Here is a 22,340-nt window from a genome sequence, read left to right as displayed (position 1 = left end):
CAAACTATATTACAAAGCTATATTAATCAAAACAGCATGGTACTGGCACAAAAACACACAGATCAATGGAAGAGAACTGAAAGCCAAAAATAAAACCATACATCTACGGACGGCTAATGTTTGACAAAGGAGCCAAGAACATACAATGAAGAAAGAAAAGTTTCTTCAATAAACGGTAGTGGGAAAACTGGACAGCCACGTGCAAAACAATGAAAGCAGACAACTATCCTATACCATACACAGAAATTAACTCAAAATGGATTAAAGACTTGAATGTAAGACCTGAAACCATAAAACTCTTAGAAGAAAATATAGGCAGTATGCTCTTTGACATCGGTCTTAGCAGTGTTTTCAAATATCATGTCTACTCAGGGAAGGGAAACAAAAGAAAAAATAAACAAATGGGACTACATCAAACTAAAAATCTTCTGCACAGCAAAGGAAACCATGAACGAAACAAAAAGACAACCCACCAACTGGGAGAAAATATTTGCAAATTATGTATCTAACAAGAGGTTAACCTCCAAAATATATAAAGAACTTATACAACTCAACAATAAAAAATGAACTCGATCAAAAAATGGGCAGAGGGGGCCAGCCTGGTGGCATGTTTGGGTTCACATGCTCCGCTTTGACGGCCCAGGGTTCGCAGGTTCGGATCCCAGGCATGGACCTACACAATGCCTATCAAGTCATGCTGTGGCAGGCATCGCACATGTAAAGTAGAGGAAGATGAGCACGGATGTTAGCCCAGGGCCAATCTTCCTCAGCAAAAAGAGGAGGATTAGCAACAGTTGTTAGCTCAGGACTAATCTTGCTCACCAAAAAAAAACAAGGGGGGGCGGGGCAGAGGATCTGAACAGACATTTTTACATTTTTCCAAAGAAGATATATAGATGGCCAACAGGCACATGAAAAGATGTTCAACATCACTAATTATTAGGGAAATGCAAATCAAAACTCCATGCAATATCACCTCACACCTGTCAGAATGGCTATAGTTAACAAGACAAGAAAGAACAAGTGTTAGAGAGGATGTGGAGAAAAGTGAACCCTCATATGCTGTTTGTGGGAATGTAAACTGGTGCAGCCAATATGGAAAACAGTATGAAGATTTCTCAAAATATTAAAAATAGAAATATCATAGAAATATAATCCAGTTATTCCACTCCTGTGTACTTATCCAAAGAACATGAAATCAATAATTCAAAGAGATGTGCACCCCTATGTTCATTGCAGCATTATTCACAATAGCCGAGACTTGGAAGCAACCCAAGTGCCCATCAAGAGATGGATGGACAAAGAAGATGTGGTATATATATACAATGGAATACTACTCAGCCACAACGAGACAAAATTGTACCATCTGCAACAATGTGGATGGACCTTGAGGGTATTACACTAAGTGAAATAAGTCAGACAGAGAAAGACAAATACCATATGATTTCACTCCTATGTAAAACATAGATAAGGAGAACAAATTAGTGGCTACCAGAGGAGAAGTGGGTGGGGGGAGGGTGAAAAAGGTAAAGGGGCACATACATAAGATGACAGATAAAAACCAGACTGTTGGTGGTGAACATGATGCAGCCTATACGGAAGCTGAAATATAGTGATGTATACCTGAAATTTACATAACGTTGTAAGCCAGTATGACCTCAATAAAACAATTTAAAAAAAAATAAAAACAAATCATACTAAGTTAAATAAGTTAAACACTAAAGGACAAATATTGGGCTGGCCCAGTGGTGTAGTGGTTAAGTTTGCGCGCTCCGCTTCGGCAGCCCAGGGTTCACGGGTTCAGATGCTGGGTGCAGACCTACGCACAGCTCATCAAGCCATGTTGAGGCAGTGTCCCACATACAAAAAAGTAGAGGAAGATGGGCATAGATGTTAGCTCAGGGCCAATCTTCCTCAGCAAAAAAAAGAGGAAGACTGGCGACAGATGTTAGCTCATAATCAATCTTCCTCACCAAAATAAATATATACATACATACATAAATGACAAATATTGTACGACTCCACATATATGAAATACCGGCAAATTCAGAGACAGAAAAGTAGCTTAGAGGCGACTAGGGGCCAGGGTAGGGAGAATGCAGAGTTATTACTTAATGAATGGAGTTTCTTTGGGGGATGACAAATAAGTTCTGATGACAGAATAGTGGTGATGGTTGCACAAGAATGTGAAGGTACTTAATACTACTAAACTGTACACTTAAAAATGGTTAAAATGGTAACACAGAATGGAGAAAGGAAAGTCTCTTCAATAAATGGTGCTGGGAAAACTGGACAGCCACATGCAAAAGAATGAAAGTAGACCATTATCTTTCGCCATACACAAAAATTAACTCAAAATGGATCAACTCGTAAGACCTAAAACTATAAAACTCCTAAAAGAAAATATAGGCAGAACACTCTTTGACATTGGTCTCAGAGGGATCTTTTCGAATCTCATGTTTCCTCGGATAAGGGAAACAAAAGAAAAAATAAACAAGTGGGACTTCATCAGACTAAAGAGCTTCTGCAAGGCAAATGAAACCAGGATCAAAATGAAAAGACAACCCACTAGCTGGGGGAAAATATCTGCAAATCATATATCCAACAAGGGGTTAATCTCCATAATATATAAAGAAGTCACACAACTGAACAACAAAAAAACAACCCCATCAAAAAGTGGGCAGAGGATATGAACATTTTTCCAACGAAGATATACAGATGGCCAACAGGCATATGAAAAGATGTTCAACATCACTAATCATCAGGGAAATGCAAATCAAGACTACACTAAGATATCATCTTACACCTGTGAGAATGGCTATAATCACCAAGACAAAAAATAACAAATGTTGGAGAGGATGTCGAGCAAAGGGAACACTCATTCACTGCTGGTGAGAATGCAAACTGGTGCAGCCTCTATGGAAAACAGTATGGAGATTCCTCAAAAAATTAAAAATAGAAATACCTTATGATCCAGCTATCCCACTTCTGGGTATTTATCCAAAGAACTCGAAATCCACAATCCAAAGAGGCATATGTACCCCTATGTTCACTGCAGCATTATTCACTATAGCCAAGAAGTGGAAGCAACCCAAGTGTCCATCGACAGATGACTGGATAAAGAAGACGTGGTAAATATACACAACGGAATACTACTCAGCCATAAAAAAAAGACAAAATTGCCCCATTTGCAACAACATGGATGGACTTGGAGGGTATTATGTTAAATACAATAAGCCAGAGAGAGAAAGACAAATCCTGTATGACCTCACTCATATGTGGTATATAAACTAACACACAGAGAGAACAGTTTGGTGGTTACCAGGGGGAAGGGAGTTGGGGGGTGGGCACAGGGGTGAAGGGGCACATTTATATGGTGACTGACAAGTAACAACGTACAACTGGAATCTCTCAATGTTATAAACTATTATGACATCAATAAAAAAAAATTTTTAATGGTTAAAATGGTAAATTCTCTGTTATGTACATTTTATCACTAGAAAAAAGAAAAGAGATTAGATGCAAGGATGTCCAATAAATTTTTGAAAATAAAAAGTAATAAACAGAGGTTTGTCTTACCTATTATTAAGATTCTATAAAACTACAATTATTAAAACACTTTGGTCCTGTGTTACCAGAAGCAGAAAGATAAATGGAATACAGCAGAAAGCATATATTCCTAAATATTTATCAGAATACAGCAAAAGATAAAATAGAGACATTTCTTATCAATTTAGGGGGGAGTGAATGTTTTAAAATATAATTTTGGGTTCGAGAGGATTTTTTAAGCAAGACACAATATTCTGAAGTCAAAGGAAAAAACTTACTGATCCTATATATAATAAGCAAAGCCATAAGGAGAAATGTAGTATAAACATTTAAAAATAGCAAGAGACTAGGAAAAAACTTGTGTCATGTGTAACAAAAGGAACAGACATCTTAAATATAAAACGTGTCTACAAATCAGTAAGAAAAAGAAATTACAATAGAGGCCAAAAAATGAACAGACTATTTATATTTTTTTAAGACGTAATAAGGCCAATAAAATACATACATGAAACTCAAAAACACCTAAATGCAAATTAAAGCAGGGTACCATTTTTTGGACAATTAGGCAAAAGTTATGACTGACAATATCCAATACTGATGATGGTGTGGGAAAACTGGTGCTCTCATAAACTGCAGGTAGAAATGTAAATAGGCACAATCTCTATGGAAATTAGTCTATTAAAGTTAAACAGGTACATGCAACAAAGCCCTTCAATCTAACTTCAGAAATACTGCTAAAGCTGGGAAATGGCACAATAACTAGGATATTCATGTGACCCAACCACTCTCTAGACGTATTGCAAATTTCTCACTCTGATATTACAATTTGCCCCCCATTTTCAAATTATTTTTCTTATTCTTTCTCCAATACGAACCCTCTACGAAGCTGACTGGCTTGCTTTTTCCTCAGGTCATTCTTGCTACCAAAACCATTTTACCTTCTTTTAATATTCTAATTGCCAGTTACTCTTCAGGGCCCCAAATGTCCTATTTCCCCAATGAATGTACCCTTCAAATATGTATCATTCACTTTATGAATCCACACAGATATCACTGCTTATCATTCATTAAGCACTTAAAATTGGTGAGACTGTACATGACAATATCTTATATTTGATTCAGGGTCGTACACTTTACAAAAGACAACAGTCTTAAACACTACCTGGTACATAGTAGGTGCTCAAATATTTATTGAATAAAAGTATTTCAATATTTACTCATACTCAATATTTATTGAATGACAGTAAATTTACTGAATATACTATCTAATTCACACAACCACCTTGTGAGATGATCAAAGCAAGTACTTATTATTCTAAATCTTTACTTATTACTGACATTTTTTTACTGCTAGTTCTATCAGGTATTTACAGTAATCGCACACTATGATTGTAAATTTGTCTTTCTTGTTCTATCAATTTCAGCTTTATGTCATTTTAAGTCATGTCACAAGTGCTTATAAAATTAAAATTATGTCTTCTTGTTGAATTAATTCTTTTATCATAATAAAGAAAGCCTCTTTATCCCAAATAATGCTTCTTGCCTTGAACACTGACTTTAACGGAGCCACATCAACTATCTTTAGTATTTGCATGGAAGTTTATCCCCATCTTTTTACATCCACCTTTAAGTATTCTTATGTTTTAAACGGATTTTTTACAAGCAGCAAATAGGTATATTTTGTGGGTTCTCTCCTCTAGGTTTGATAACCTGCCTTTTATTAGAAACATTTAGTGAATTTACATTTAATGTAATTACTGATGTAGCTGGGTTTAAATTTTATCTGTATTATTTTGTACTTTCTGTTTGTCTCACCTTTGTTATGTACATTTGTCTCCTTTCTTGCCTTCTATTAAATTTTTATTTTTATCACCCCAATTTTCCTTCTACTAATCTGGATGTTAAGTTGCCTATTCTTTTTTTTTTTTCCCGCTGAGGAAGATTTACCCTGAGTTAACATCTGTTGCCAATCTTCCTCTTTTTTTTTTTAATTTATTTTTTGGTGAGGAAGATTAGTGCTGAGTTAACATCTGTGCCAATCTTCCTCTATTTTGTATGTGGGATGCCTCCACAGCATGGCTGATGAGTGGAGTAGCTCCACTACTGGGATCCGAACCCCCGAATCTGGACCATCGAAGCAGAGCATGCAGAACTTTAACCACTGGGCCATGGGGCCGGGCCTGGGAATCTTCCCGTTTTTTTTTTATGTGAGCCACCACCATGGCATGGCCACTGACAAACCAGTGGTGTAGGTCCACACTCAGGAACCGAATTTGGGCTGCTGAAGCGGAATGCACCAAACTTAACCATTAGGCCACCTGGGCTGGCCCTAAGTTGCCTATTCTTTTAATGGTTACTCTAGAACAGCAGTGCCCAAGAGAACTTTCTGCAATGATGGAAATTTTCTATATTTGTGCGGTCTAAAACCACAGCTACCAGTTATATGTAGCAACTGTGAACTTGAAATGTAGCTAGAGCAAAAGAGGAACTGATTTTTCATCTTATTAAATTTTAATTATTGAATTGCCACATGACCTAGGGGCCATAATATTGGACAGCACAGCTCTTGCATTTCTCACATTCTGGATCTAGCTGACTGCATTCTCATGGTGCAGTTTTACCACGCTCTTCCGCCCTCATACATCCGCAAACTAGGGTGAATGTAGAAATTTTATTATATTCAAGGTCAGTTATTTTTAGTAAAAATACTTCATTGGCTGGGCTGTGTATTTCATACTATATCTTATCAGGAGACTCATAACGTGTGGTTGTTTTCCTTTTAGTGATGCTTAGAATGATCACATACGAATGAAAGAAATGAGACTATGTATACGTGCTCATATCTTTATAAAGAAACTGGAAAGACATTTGAATTAATAAAAATGATTACTTACAGAGTAGCAGAGTAAACTGGGCTGACTGAGGCACGAGTGAGAGTGAAATTATTTTAGATATATCTTTTTAAGCTGCTTTGGTACCTAATAAAAAAATAATTTTTACTAAAGTGCAGATTTGTGGTCCTCCATCTCATACTCAAGATCAAAATATCTAGGTATGAGGTAGAGAAAATAGCATTTTAAATATGGAGCCCCCTCCAAGATTTTCATGGACATTAAAGCTTAACCCTATCCACTGGAAGACTACAATGAATACAAAGATAAAAAAGGTTGACAATCACTGGCTTTAGTTATATATACTAGGCTCTTCTCCTACATGTTCCACTCATCACTAAAAAATCACATACCCGGACCATATTAGCTTAATCTCTTGCAGAAATATCCTTCTCAAGTGTCACCTTATGAATTACACCTTTGATCCTTAATGATGAAGAAAGAGTTCATTTGCTATAATAATACTCACTGTCTTTAACAACAGTTGTGTGCTACTTAATTCTCCCTCTATACGCTAACACTTTCAGAATTTTTTGTCAGGAAAAGTTTCTCTTTAAGAACGGCATACTTCCAGGGCTGACCCAGTGGTGTAGCAGTTAAGTTCACATGCTCCACTTTGGCGGCCCAGGGTTCACAGGTTCAGATCCCGGCACAGACCCACGCACTGCTTGTCAAGCCATGCTGTGGTGGTGTCCCATATAAAGTAGAGGAAGATGGGTGCAGATGTTACCCCAGGGCCAATCTTCCTCAGCAAAAAGAGGAGGACTGGCAACGGATGTTAGCTGAGGGCTAATCTTCCTCACCAAAAAAAAGAAAGAAGAATGGCATAACTCCTTCTCCTTGAAAAAACAAACTATGTAACCTAATTTTTTTGATCTGAGAAATCATTATTAAATAAAACTGATAAACTCAAAGCTGTTCTAATTAAAGGGGCTGAGTACCAGAATTCAAGACCCTCAAGTTCCCTCCTTTTCTCCTACACTCTCTGGCCACTCACTTTTCCAAAGGACCCCAGAAAGCAATCCAAAAAGCTAGTAAGCCTTAGTGAAAATCAATATTTTAATGTATCACAATTCTCATTTTGTTCTGAACACTAAGAAATTCAAAAGCAAATTTAATGTAATATCATGTTACCTCTCTTTAAAAGCACATTTACCCTTTTCCTTTTTTATAGCTTTAACTTTATATTTCAAGGGGAATTATCGTTAATTCCATATATGTATGTATGTATGTTTATCTATTTCAAAACCATTATGGAAAGATGGGACACAGTCTATATTCATATTCATTATTTATTCCTTTTATTCAAATGAACGATGTAAAGTAAAATGGTTTGCCTTACAATGATTCATTTTCGTTTTAAAATATAAGAGATTTTGAAAGTTAAGGTAATAAAACATTTTAGGGAACAGGAAACACTCTAAAATATGATCTACATAAATAGTTTCGTCAATGTGGTTTTGAAGAAAAGATAAACAATGCTATGGTGTTATTCAACACACTGGAGTAGTTTACCAACTTTAAATTGTTTCACAGTTTAAATACCTTACCTAGAATTGTATTGCCTTGATGCTACGATTCAATCTAAGGAATAATTTAGGGTGGAAATAAATCCTATATTATATATACATAAAGTCTTTTTACATTAAATGGCAAGGCACAACTTTACCCATACATTACCATACTACTTCCTTTTTTGATATTCCTCTAAGCCTAAAGATGTCTTCTGAATCTTTCTTAAACACATAATTTTCACAGATGGATCAGATGTTTAAGCTCCTAAGTGACAGTCTTTCATAAGACATGAATTAGTCACCCAGACCTCTCCCAGCTTTGAAAAATTCTAAATCTATTCTAGGAAAGCTGACTTAGTTTCTACTGCATTTTCTAACTGCTTCTACATTCTCTGGCATGTGACAGGCAATCTTCTACATTTAAAATACATAATTTTCATAGCAATATAGCAAATACTATAAGGCATTTGAAATGATGAATCAGCCAAATTCAACTTAAAATTTAAACACCTGCCATGATACCAATGTAAATAATTCCAACTAAGGAGATAATCAGATGAACAGTTACCTTCACCACAGGTTTTCAAGGGTAACTGAATCCATTGAAGGGATTAGTAAGGTAACAACTTTTCATAATAATATTAAGATTTTGTTTTTTCAATTTTTACTCTCATCAGTGTACAGAACAGTTTTCTACAGGCTACATGTTGTGATACCACAGCTCTGACAGGTAATGGAATGTGTGTTGTATGTTCTAACTTCTCAGTTTTAATTAACACAGTAAATATCAATAGATATAACTCACAAAAATCAAAGCTCTATGAGATTCTCAATAATTTTTAAGAGTTTACAGCGGTACTAAGACTGAAAAGTTCTACACAACTAAGGTCACACACTTTGCAGGCAGACTATTAGCAGTATATTGCCACTTGATATTCTGCTTATAAGTGGTACACAAGTCGGCTTTTGACATGAACTGTATCTAAACTGTGCCTTAATTTCAGAAACATTAAAAAGTAGAAAATGTATATTTTAAAATCAAAGAAAAGTAGAATTTCCAGATTCATGAATATTGTTTAGAATGCTGTTAAACTGGATTTTGTCTTTCACAAACAGAAATGAAATAAGTAATACTTTATACATCATTTGATTCATTAAGAATCTGTTGTCTTATTTGACTAAGTTCATGCAATACCAAGTAATACCATTTTCAACAAAAGAGAATAGGTCTGACGTCAGTGTGACATCAGAAACTTTTTATCAGCAAATGAAATTTGAAAGGAAGCATGAAATGCATTTTATGATTTCATAAATAGTGGGTTATAATATTTTAAAAATTCCAACAAAGACTTTCACTAAACACCACAGCAGTTTGCATAGATTAGTGAATTTTAAATTTCAAAGAATAGAGCAAGACTGAGGAGGTCTAAACACTATGGAATGGAGTTTGGACTTTATCAGATAAGCAAAGGAAAAACTACTGAAGTGTGCTAAAGGGAAACTCAGAATAAGTAATCTGTCCACATTAAACAGAACAGACTGGAAAAGGAAGAAACTTGGAAGTAAAAAGATCACTTAATACATGCCTGGAGAAATGAAGGTTTGGACCCTGTGGTTGTACAAACTGAAAAAAACAGTAGTGGGGGATGGGGAAAGCTGATTGCAAATTGAAGGAAGAAATTTACAGAACTCAGTAAATATCTACATTTTAGGTGGTGGAAAGGTGACAGACTAAGGAATTTTCAAGCCAGGATGAGACTTCAAGCCCAGTCTCAAAAGGGGAGCTGGTTTCACAGGAACATAATAAATTACATTTGAGATACATTTTATCAGACTCAAATGTGGGACACTCATGTAAAGACATAAAAGAAGGTGGAGATAGTGGATTCAAATTAAAGGCCACTTTTTATTGAAAGGTTTAAGCATTTCTCTACCCTGCTAAAATTCAATAAAAGAATTCCTATATGACTCAGTTCCAATTGGGTGAGTCCAGAAAACTGGACTAGACCATATTATAACCTTAGAATTTTAGCATTATGTCCAAACAGTAAATGGATAATAAACTGCTTTTTACTAATTAACCACGTATTCTATAATTAAATCAACAGGTTCTACATTATAAGATGAAAACAAATTAATCTTTCATCAATGGGTTTACTAGAATTTTATACAATACTAGAATATAAAATAAAAGATAAATTCTATATGAAGATTTCATCCAATTAGATAACTTCAGAGAATGTTTCAACATTTTGAAACATCTCAATATTTCCTAAGCAACAATCTTAAAACAAAGGATAAATTGTATAATCCTTAAAATTTGTCAGATTGAGAATTTTATATCAAATAAAACACAAAATTGTTAAAAATCCACATTGAAGAAAACCGCTTATCTAAACATTAGGCAGGGGGCCGGCCCCATGGCTTAGCGGTAGGGTGCGCACACTCCGCTCCAGGGTTCGGATCCCAGGTGCGCACCAACGCACCGCTTCTCCGGCCATGCTGAGGCCGCGTCCACATACAGCAACTAGAAGGATGTGCAACTATGGCATACAGCTATCTGCTGGGGCTTTGGGGGAAAAAATAAATAAATAAATAAATAAATAAATAAATAAACAAACAATTAAACATTAGGCAGACGTAATCATTGTCAAATCTTGAAATAAATGAAATTAGCAATATTTGTTACCACTAAATCTCCACCATTAAAAACCATCAGTATTAGTTTTTAAATAATAATCCCTCATCCCAAACCCTTCCAACTAGATCTCTTTTGGAGTTCAAAATCTGGTGGATTTTATAAAATTAAACAGAGCATGTATTATGGTAGTTGAGTATGGTAACGAGGTGCATCTATCCTATGTATATTGTATGTAAAAGTGCATATATTGTATGTAAAGCTGTGGAGTTTAGAGCAGCACCCTAAAATTAAGCACATTAATATCTCTCTTACAAAAACAAAAATTCAGTTCATATTAGGTTTTATTAAAAAAAGAGTTGTCAGTCAGGTTTTCCTGATGAATCATTAAAAAACATGGATTTCAGAATTGCAGATAAGGAATAGTAATACCTATAGTTCTTTATCTGGCCAACACTGCCATAGAGTAGAAATGTACAACATTTATGGTATATGAACTAAAAAAGTAAAGGTTTCCATTTCTTAATAATTTTTGAAAATTAATGATACCTCTTTCCTGAAATTTCTTTTTAACTATGAAGAGTTTATAGCATACTTCCTGACATAAATTTTCAAACGTTACTTCTATTTTTAACTATTTGGAAAGTTAGATATTTATGTTTTACATACATTAAAATAATTTTTCAGTTTTGGGATACACTTGGACAGAATAAAGCAGAACATATCACCTTTCTTGAAAATCATCACTGAAGTTATTCAAAATGATAATATCTTAACATCAAATAACAAATAAGGCAGAAGTGTCACGAAAATGCCTATCTTTCATTAAGCTTTCAAAAAAAAACGGAATGAAATATTACCATATGTATCAGTTAAGATGCTTTTGGTTCCAAAGGAAAAAAAACAACAAAAACAGATACAAAAGCAAATTTATTCTTCCATAATGAAAATTCCATAAGTGAAAAATCCAACAGTGGTCTTCAGAAAACAATTTGATCAGCCACAATTTTTCTGTTGCCTTTTCAACTCTATTAGCCTCTGTATGTCAGCTTTGTCCTCAAACTGGTTTACCTTAAATGAGGAAAACAGCTGTGGCAATTCCAGACCCACACTCACACAATACTATCCTTGGCTTCATTCTGATTGAACCTATTTGGGGCCTACACCCATCAATGTAGCCAACGGAGTTCAATTTCCTGACTGGCTTAGGAATACCACGGCCCACGAAGTGGATAATGCATACTAGGGAATTAACCACTAAGGTACACAACGCAACAACAACAACAAAACAGGTTCAAAATTAAGAGTAAATAGTAATAGACAACTGAGATGGTTAGCATGGATTAAAGTATTCAAGAAATTTATGATATTCACTTGTCTATTGACCATTCAATAAACATTTACCAAACACCTAAGAGTAAATACTAGGTACTGTACTAAATATGTGAAGGGGGAAAAAAATAAGTGAGTTTGAGAGTTGAAGAAATTCTGTGTACATAACTTGGAAATTGTCAAAAAAGTAATATATTAAATCTATAAACATAGGAAAATAGCCTATATGTTTTCAATTACATTGAACTATCTAGACATTTTTACTTTCAAATGCGATAACACCCCTATATGAAGGTAAGTACAGAATTCTCATGGTAAAATGTCTTTAGTTCAATTATCCCGATGAATAAAAAATTCTCTAAACTAACGTAATCAAAATATGTGTCAGAATGTATATACTACAGGTGAAAGGGGGGAAAAAAAACAACCTCCTTTATTTGATTTTACACAGAAACATAACATTCACACAATTTACTAGGTGATTACCTTCTTTTAAAACCAGCTAGTGGTTACAACTGCACAAGTTATGTGCCACCATAGCTACAATTTACAAACTCATTTTCCTGTACCTAAGTCTTTAGGACCAATAACAACAATAAATTCAAGCGAGGGCAAAAAACAGTCTATGTACTCAAATCAGACATAAAAGTCTTTCTACCTACCAGCTAAACCAATTTTTCCCTATGGTTAACTTATCCAGGTCATAATGAGCAATAAAGTAAAAATCATTCATTCATTCCTTAAACATTTTGCAAATAGACCAAAAATTAGCATTATCAATACTGCAAGACCATGATATAAATTTCAGACTTAACTAAAGAATTATCCTAACAAAACTTTTAAGGGAATCAAATGTTATCAACTCAATATGAAACTTAAATGAAGAGACAGCTAAGCAGAAACGTATAGAACTAAAAATGCAAAAGGGCTTCTTTATAAATAAATCAATCATAAATCACTGTAATGTCCCAAACATGAATATTTTATTTACATTTAAGACACATAAGATCTGCAAAATAACTTTTATCTGCAGGTACACAGTTTAGAAGACTTAGAAATCTGCATTCCAGGGCCGGCGTGGTGGCACAAGCGGTTAAGTGCGTGCACTCCACTGCGGCGGCCCGGGGTTCGCCGGTTCGGATCCTGGGCACGCACCGGCGCACCGCTTGTCAAGCCATGCTGTGGCAGCGTCCCATAATAAAGTGGAGGAAGATGGGCACGGATGTTAGCCCAGGGCGAGTCTTCCTCCAGCTAAAAGAGGAGGATTGGCAGATGTTAGCACAGGGCTGATCTCCTCACAAAAAAAAAAAAAAAGAAAGAAATCTGCATTCCAAGGTTAGCTACTCCTCACTAAGTGACCATCAAAAATTCCCCAAAATACAAATAAATTTATGTGTTTGGTCTACAAAACACAATACAATATTTTTGTTCCTTTTGGGTACTGAAGAGACCCAATAACATTTTTTTTAAAAATACGCACACTTTAGACAGCGTTAGCTTGAAACAATGATGCAATCACCATAAGCATTAAGTGAAGGTGGGTGGGTAGAGGGAGGGAGGGAGGAAGGATAGACAGAGAGAGAGACAGACAGACAGAAGAGAGAGTGAGAGAGAGGGAGAGATGGCTCAGATTGTGGAAGTAAAACAAAGAGTAAATCAATTTTCCCTCTTAATTAGCATGACAGTATTATACAAGGATGAATATTATGCAACATTCCTTCTCAACTCTCTGTTTTCATTCTGTCAACCTTCTAGAAAAGTTCCTCAAAAAGCAGAACAGTAATAACGTTTAACATGTACACCAAGGCAAGAAGCTTCCTAAGTAATAGGACTAAAAAATACATTCCACATGCGGAGGGTTCACAACATATTTTATGTATTTCAACTTGGTCTTCCTGAATAAAAAGGGTTCAGATAAAGTCGTCTGTTGGTTAATCTAATTCCAATATAGATAAGCCAGGTTTTCAAGCCATTTGTTAAAAGTCACCAACAAAACATGTGAAATTATCCAAGCATAGTCTAGTAAAAATTCTACCAATTAAACTCATTTACTTAAGAAGTCAGATAGTGACCATTACTAAAACTCCTGGCATCAAAAATACAATTAATTTTAGCCTTAATTTGTTTGTATCAAATCATATATGTTCACACTGTAAAAGAATATTTTTGTTACCATGTTACCACGGTGTGGTGGGCAGAATAATGCCACCCCAAAGATGCTCATGTCCTAATCCACAAAACCTGTAACTATGTTACATTATATGGCAAAGGAGAATTAAGGTTCAGATGGAATTAAGATTGTTAATTAGCACATAGGGAGATCATCCTGGATTATCTGGGTGGGACCAATATGATCACAAGGGCACTTAAAAGTAGAAGGGGAAGCAGAAGAATCAGAGGGAGATGTGACTAGAGAAGAATGGTCAGAGAGATACAATGATGAAGGCTTTTAAGGAGGAAGAGGGCCAGGAGCCAAGGAATGTGGGCTGCTACTAAAAGCTGGAAAAGGAAAAGAAATGGAACTCTCCTACAGCCTCCAGAAAAAAACAAAGTTCTATCAACCTTGATTTTAGCCTACAAGACCCACATTAGACTCGTCATCTCCACAACAGTAAAATAATCAATTCATATTGTTTAAACCACCAAGGTTGTTAGTTAACAGCAGTGATAGAAAATTAATATACATGGCAATTCCTTATAAATAAGACCAAAAATAAGAATAACCCAAAATAAGAACAACTGATTGACTAAAGAAGCCCTAAACTATTTTCAAGTTTTGATAGTTAGCCTTCTAAATCATCTGCCATAAATATGTACAACCAAGATTTCTAATAAATTTGCAAGTCTTAAATTATATATATTTGTAAGTTTTTTAAAAAACAGAACACAAAAATAGTGTACTTACCAGCATTTTTCATTTAACTGATCAAACTCTTTAAAATTTATTCTGCAATAACAAAAGTCTAAAAGGGGAATCACCTTATGTTGATGCTAAACTGTTCATTTAATTTAGGAGATATGAATGGAAAAAAAGAAGTATGAATGTAAGAAAGTTTGAGAGTAACAAACTATAGGTTCTAAGCTAAAAAAAACCCCAGATTACACTGTAATAACAAATTTTTCAAATAAAGACTGGAATAAAGGAAAACTACAGTAAGTTCACATAGTCATGGTTCAAAACAAACTTTTTTTAGATAAAATTTGCATATGGTGAAATGCACAGATATTAAGTGTACAAAATCAACTAGCTTTTACATATGTATATACTCCTGTAACCAACAATCAAGATACAAAACATTTTCATCACTGAAAAAACTCCCTGTTCTTTCTAGTCAATACCCACCATCCATATGTATTTTTCATTTTTAAATACCTAGCTTAATATCTTGACTTTTACAAACACTATATATGTAAACCCCTCTCTTTATATCATTTAAATTTCCACGTAAGAAAGTAACTTTAATATTTTTAACTTTGATAACCTGTTACCAATGATATGCATAATTTAAAACTATATTTCCTAATTTTCATGTATCTACTAAAACAAAATACTGTGGAAAATCATTTCATGTTTGTTTTCAAATAATTTAAAAATGTTAAACCATAATCCAACTAGCTTCCACATAAAACCCAAGACAATTTCATATCTGAGTAAGAGAAGAAGAAATAAATTCAGCACATGCCTTTTACACAAACAAAAAGTTACTGAATTGCTGCAATTTGTAGAACCATTAAGATCAGAACTGTTTTTTAAGCAAGATTCTTTTTCTTCTTTTCAACGAGAATAACCAACCAAAACCTTCAAAATTACCTCTATTCTGCTTATTTACTATTAGAAATGCCTATCAGCAAAACAAACCTATTTTGCAAAAACAAGTAAGCAGTAATAATACATGCCGCATGAAACCATATCATTGACTATAATCATTAAACAGTTTACAAAAATACTCAGAAACTCCAACAAAAATATTAAAATAGGTATGTACATGTATAGATAGATATTAAAGTGAATATGGAGTTGTAAATCTGCATCTACACAAAAGGAAAAAAATATTCCCAAGTTTGAAATTTTCAGTGAAAAATTAAAAGCCCCAAGGTGATGCCAATAAATTTGATGGATTATGTATTCATAAATCAACCTTGCCAAGCCAAGCAAGGTCAATGTCTTGCCTCTACTCGGCCCCTTACCTCCAACCTGTTCCCCGGTGAAAATGTTCTTGGAACACTAACAGAGCATATCCTGTCTCGATTTGGTGGTGCACATTCCTACACTAATTAAACAAACTACTGGCAGTGTCATATGGAAGGAAAAGAAAGCAAAGAAAAACACACTTGAAGGTTCTGCAGGGCATTTAATGTTTTAATATACAATATTTTTGCTTCATTTAAAATCGTATAAAATGCAGCAACGGATCATTTTAAAGCACCATTTACGTCTAACAAAAGAACACAACAGTATGGAAAAAACCAACGAAAGAGAAGGGTTAATTTCTATGGGCCTCCAAACAAAAATTTTTCATTTTCAACGTTTCCGGTTAGAAATCCAACCATCTACTGTAGAAAGAGGTTGAATCGGGGCACTGCCACTGCCACGGCCTTTGCCTCGAAAACACACACAAATCCCAAGACTGACTAGAAAACCAGAGATCTGTCTCTCCCCCTTTCTCCCTCCCCTCCAGCAACCTTACGGATAACTTTTAAATCTCCGACCATTGCACTACTAAGACTTCTGCAAGAAAACAGATGCTGGTGAAACGAGCGGTCCGCCCCCCACCCCCACCTGCCCGTGCGGCGCCGGGCTCGCAGCCCCGCCTTTGGTAAGGTCTCCGCCGGAGCGGGGCGCCGCAGGGGAAGCCGCGGCCGACCCCCTCCCAGACAGCGGCCGAGGGGCCGGGGCGGGCGCCGGCGAGTCCCGCTTGGTCACCGCTCACACCGGGGAAGCTACTCGGGGAAGCTACTCGGGGAAGCGGCGACCCTGGCAGGGGATGTGGGCAAACCCAACGTGAGCTCGAAAGAGGGGCGTGACCGCCAGTTGGCCGTGCTGAGCAAGGTGCCAGAAGTAACCCCACAAGGTGCGGCTGCGAGAGACCTAGGCTGCGGGTGCCAGCAGGGAGACTGAGGGGCGCTCGCTCTCTTACCGCCAGGTCCGGATTGCGGATGTCCCTATGCGACACAGCTCGGATGACCCCCGCTCGCCAGCCCCGCCAGCAGCGTCCGCTCGCCCCGCGCTCTGGCCGCCCCTCTTCACCGACTGCCACGCACAGGAACCGCTTCCCCACCAGCTCCGGCCGCGTCTCCACCGCCATCGTCGTCATTGCCGAAGCGGCCGCAGCCTCCCCCCACAACTGCGAGAGAACCAGCGAAACCCCGCTCCTACTGGCCGCCTATGCTGAGGAGAGTGGACCGGGGGACGGCGGCGGCCCCGCGAGCGAGCGCGGACTCTGGGCGCACCAGACGCTCTGCCCAGAAGGACACAGCGACCTCGATCTCTCGCAGTCCGTTAACACACCCCCTGGACTCCCCGACTTGCAGCCTTTGACTGCTGCTCTACAAAAAAAAACTGACAGAATTCCCCTCACGGCCGCCGGAGACCCAAGGCTGCCCCGGCCGCCGCCGCCACCACCGCGCCGCGGCCAGTACTACTCCGCCTCCCCATCCACTAGCATGGCCGCGAGCGCGCCGCGCGTCTCCTTCCGCCAGCGCGGGCCGTGGGGAGGGAGCCGCGGGAGAGGGTCGGAGGAACCACCGTTCAGACGGAAAGTAGTGCCCAACGCTGCGGCAGCGGCTGCGGGACCAGCCAGGCTAAAAAGAGGCAGCAGGAGATGAAATGCTGTCCTTCAGGAACACTAGTAAGAGCGTTTGAGGTCCATCGCTCTACTCGTCGCTCCCTCAGAAGTGGGAGTGAGGCGACAGAGAAGTGTGCCGGTTCCACTCTGGATCACGAAATAAACTCCAGGTTAAACGCCGCATCGCCACAGCGATGGTTTTAAGAACACATGGCACCCGCCGTCTCTGTTAGCCCGAATTTTGCCTGAATTAACAGTCCTGTAGTCCCAGCAGCAAAGCAGACCAACACTTTCAACTGAAAATTAAGCCCACAGAACTCAGTTACTGCAGAACAACAGTCCACGACTTTAAATGAAAATGAAGAAAACACTGTCATCCTTTTATTCTTCCCGTTGGCGGCGATACTAATTACGTGTTTGTGCTATTCAGAGATTGACACCTCGTTACTGCTGTGCTGTAAGAACGCCAAATGCCCTGTTAAGGGCTTTTGTCAACGTCCTTAAAATTCACAAACGTCCTTAAAATTCACAAACTGTCTCTGCGCCAATTTGAGTGCTTGTAGTACCATACATACCTCAAACTTTACTGGTCAGATAATAAAAACAGGGAAAGGCTCCAGATTCAGTTACTAGATAATACCGTGGCAAGAAAAGGACTTTAGCCAATCACAGTTCAGGAAAATAAATTGTGTTTGCTTCCCGTCCAATCACAACAGGACTTTGTAACCCATCCACATACTGATCTCCAACTTGCAACAATTCCTCCTCCTTTGATCCAACCCTTGAATTCTTCTAAATCAAACCTCCCTATAGATGTCAGTGAGCAGTTCGATTGCAGACATACTTTATAGTGTTTTTAAAAAGTAGTGTTTAAAACCCCAGTTGTGGTTTTTTTCAGGGCCACTAGTGATTATAATCAACTCCAAAACCTCTCTGGCCCAATAAAAACTTATTATAAATTTCGGTTTCTTAGAGACTTTCCTAAACCTCTCCTCCAAAAAGAAAAAAGTTACCTTTTTAAAGGAGTTCACACTAGTAATCTGAATGTTTAAAATAAACATAAAGCTTTTATCTGATTTCTTAGAACACCCAAGCTGAGCTCTTTGAAGTGTAAAAAGCATGGCCTCTGCTAATAGGTTAGAAACCAAAATTACAAGGAAGACATTTTAATCATCCTGGTCTAATTTTGCTAATGTAAAGACCAAATATAGAACTGTAATAAGTAAACAAAGGAAAACTGTGCAGAAATGCATATTAACAAGTTGAGAGAACAATTTAATTTTATTTGTGCCATTTTATTTCCAGGTCCACTCTTTTAACACATACTATATAATAATTAGCAAATCATTTTAAGCACTACAGACTAAAATTTCTTAAATCTCAACTTGGATTAAGAAGCCAGTAAAATAACCTGGTGAAAATAACCTAATATATGAAAAGAGAAAAGGCAATAAAAAGATCTACATTCAGATACCAAATTATCAATGATTTGCTTTATGATCTTGGTCATGACACTATTGTTACCAAGGAAATTGCCTGCTTCCTAATCTCAGTGATATCCTAGGAGTAAGTAAGAAAATATAAGTAGAGTCGTTTGAGAAAAGAGATGCAAACAACACTATTACTACACAAATCCCATTCACTAACATATTTTTGGAGTATAGGCTGTCAGATTGCCTTACATAAAACTGCCAGCTGATTTCAATTTTGTAAACAAACGTCTCTAAATGGACCCCTAGAACCCCTCACTACATGTTGAATGCTCTTCTTTTAAGTGCTCTGAAGAGCAAGTGAATCCACCAAATCAAAATATTTCAAGAAACAGTTTTTCAGAAGACCATATATCCTCATAACATTTTCAATCAAACATCTAATATTCTTAGTACTATATTCCAAATAGTATTCTATGAATCCCTTGACTATGGACAGTGCCTAAGATTTATTTACAAGAAAAAAAAATCACTGATTTGTGGATATATTGCATTTGGAGAAACTTGAAGTGCATTTTTTAAAGTGTAGAATAAAAAGGACTTAAAAGATTTTTGTTTGTTTACTGGCATTTTTTGCTTTGTTTCAGAACAGTATTTATATTTCTATTTTTGCCAGCAAATCGTAACTGTAAATAACATGGAATTAAATTTTAAAGTCAGATTTAAAACCACAGAATAGTTGTTTGTAATTAGTTTCCTTATGTCCTTTACTTTCATAAAGATCCTCAGAAAACGCAGTATTAATCAATGTAAAGAGTTATAGTATTTTTCACTATAGAGGCAAAGAGAGTGACAGAGAAGTATTTAGAATGACTAAGTTTACTTACAGAAGCTGAAAACTTAGAAATATAACTAGATCTTCTACTCTTTCCATCACCACATGTAAATGTGTACATTAACTATATCCACACAGACAGCAATTCAAGCAAAACTCATATATCAAACACCTTAATCTATATAAAAGATACACTGGGGGATTATTTCATCTTTTAAAAATCCATAAAAACTTATTCATTGGGGCCAGCCCCATGGCTTAGCAGTTAAGTGCTCGAGCTCCGATACTGGCGGCCTGGGTTCGGATCCCGGGCGCAAACCGACGCACTGTGTGTCCGGCCATGCTGAGGCGGCGTCCCACATACAGCAACTAAAAGGATGTGCAACTATGACATACAACTATCTGCTGGGGCTTTGGGGAGAAAAAGGGAAAAAAAGGAGAAGGATTGGCAACAGATGTTAGCTCAGGGCCGGTCTTCCTCAGCAAGAAGAGGAGGATTGGCATGGATGTTAGCTCAGGGCTGATCTTCCTCACAAAAAAAAAAAAAAAATTTTTCATAAAAATTATTTGGTTTATTTTTAAAAACCTGACTTATAAAGGAAGGAAATGTATTCACTGAAATGATATAATAATTATATAATTATCTGCTTGATTATCAATAATTATTTCATGATGTTTAGTTTCAATAAGCAAAGAGCCTACTAGTTATAAATTTTTCACTTTTTGACTTAGTGTAATTATAAGAAAGGGCCAATTATCTGCTCTCATACATACCAGTATTTTGTGTCACTATAGGTATCTATTTTAAACATCATAGTGAAACACAAATAGATAAAAACTCTAGTGCATGTATCTTATAAAAATATTAGCCACCATTTATGGAACACTTACTTTGCGTCAGACACTATCCTAAGTACTTTACACATGTAATCTCACTTTATTTTAAAGATGAAGAAAATGAGGTTTAGAGAAGTTTAGTCAGTTGCCTAAGAACACACATTAAGGAACTGGGATTCAAAACCAGGCCTTATGATTTCAAAGCCCCCTGCATTATGCTGAAAAGTCACTTAAAACAAACATGAAGGTCAGTCACCAAGTTCCTCCTTGTTAACACTGATTATTCATAAATGATTTGTTTATTTGGCACTTACTACGTGTCTCACACCCTGCAAGGTTCTGAAGATAGGGCATCTGTCCTTGAGAAGCACAGTCTATCTAGAAAGATAGACAATAGAAATGCCTTGGTTTGTTTATTTAAGGAAGTATCAATACAATGGTATACACGATAAGTTTAATGCATTTTAACTAATAATTTTCAAACCTATTATAACTTGGAGGCTTTTACTAATTGTCAAATGTAAAGACTGGATTCGGTTATGAGTCTTAGACTATATATACAGGTACATCTAAGAACTGTGGAGGCCAATGCTAAAATGAAGGAAGCCAAGAGTTTCAAATGAATCATGCAAGTGGAAGACCAAGAATAGGATGGAATATACATTTATGTTACCATGTTTATTATTAACTTAAATAATTTTTATTTAGGTATTTCCCTAAGCACTTATTTAAACTGAATTCCTCAATCACATGTATGATAGTGATAAAGTAACTCAAATGTCACTTCCTCCTGTCTCTGATTCCCAGGCTAGGTCAAATCCCCAATTAGGGATTTCAAAACATTCCCTATTTGTCTTAGTACATATCACAACTGTATATGTACCATTTATTGTGTAATTGATTGTTTTATATTTGTCCCCCTTGATACAATATAAGCTCCTTAAGGGCAAGGACAATGTATCTTGCTCATAACCATACTCTCAGCATCTACTAAGCCTTATGCAGAGTAGATACTCAATACATGTTATTGAATTAATTAATGAAAAAATACGGCAAAATGTACCTTTTTCAAATTGAACCCAACTAAGAGGAACTTAGAATCTCTAAATCAAGAGTCAAATAAGAGTTCATGTTCTTCCTAAAGGGTTATTCATCGCCTTCAAAATAATGTCTCACATACATTATCTCATTTCATCACGGAAGTACAATGTAAAGCCTTCAGAAAACTTGAGCTTCACCAGAAAAGCAAGGTTGTTCCTGGGGATAATTTCTAAAGAACAGATACAGAGAAAGAGTTACAATTCACAACAAAAACATTCATTTTGTTACCAAACTACCAATTTAACACAAACTCAAAAATGATCCTATGAGTATATATCCAAAACACCAGTCTATTCTTAGTATTCTAAAGAGAACAGTCTCAATGTCTCTGATGGAGCCAATACACAAACATAACTCTGTCTTCTTGATGCCATGTGGAATGAGCAAGAGAGAGAAAGAAGAAAGGAAGGTAGAAAGAAAGGAAGGA

General features: G+C 36.6%; 1 protein-coding gene across 6 annotated transcripts in view; it reads right to left on the bottom strand.

Moving 5' to 3' along the window:
• JMJD1C (jumonji domain containing 1C) overlaps window positions 1–22,340 on the bottom strand; it is a 337,216-nt gene that overhangs the window by 259,869 nt on the left and 55,007 nt on the right. For 3 of the 6 annotated variants that reach the window (XM_058543356.1, XM_058543358.1, XM_058543359.1), the window contains exon 1: window positions 17,063–17,508. The exons of 1 other annotated variant lie outside the window; for it this stretch is intronic. In XM_058543356.1, coding sequence (XP_058399339.1) covers window positions 17,063–17,239 — 177 coding nt within the window. In that variant the 5' untranslated portion in view covers window positions 17,240–17,508. Of the gene's footprint in view, window positions 1–17,062; window positions 17,514–22,340 lie in introns of those variants that run through there. 2 more of the 6 variants (XM_058543365.1, XM_058543360.1) reach the window with 2 other exon arrangements.

The sequence above is a fragment of the Diceros bicornis genome, chromosome 6 (assembly GCF_020826845.1).
Source record: "Diceros bicornis minor isolate mBicDic1 chromosome 6, mDicBic1.mat.cur, whole genome shotgun sequence".
NCBI lineage: Eukaryota > Metazoa > Chordata > Mammalia > Perissodactyla > Rhinocerotidae > Diceros > Diceros bicornis.
Note: the sequence above shows the minus strand (reverse complement) of the source record. Positions and strands in the feature narration are given on the sequence as shown.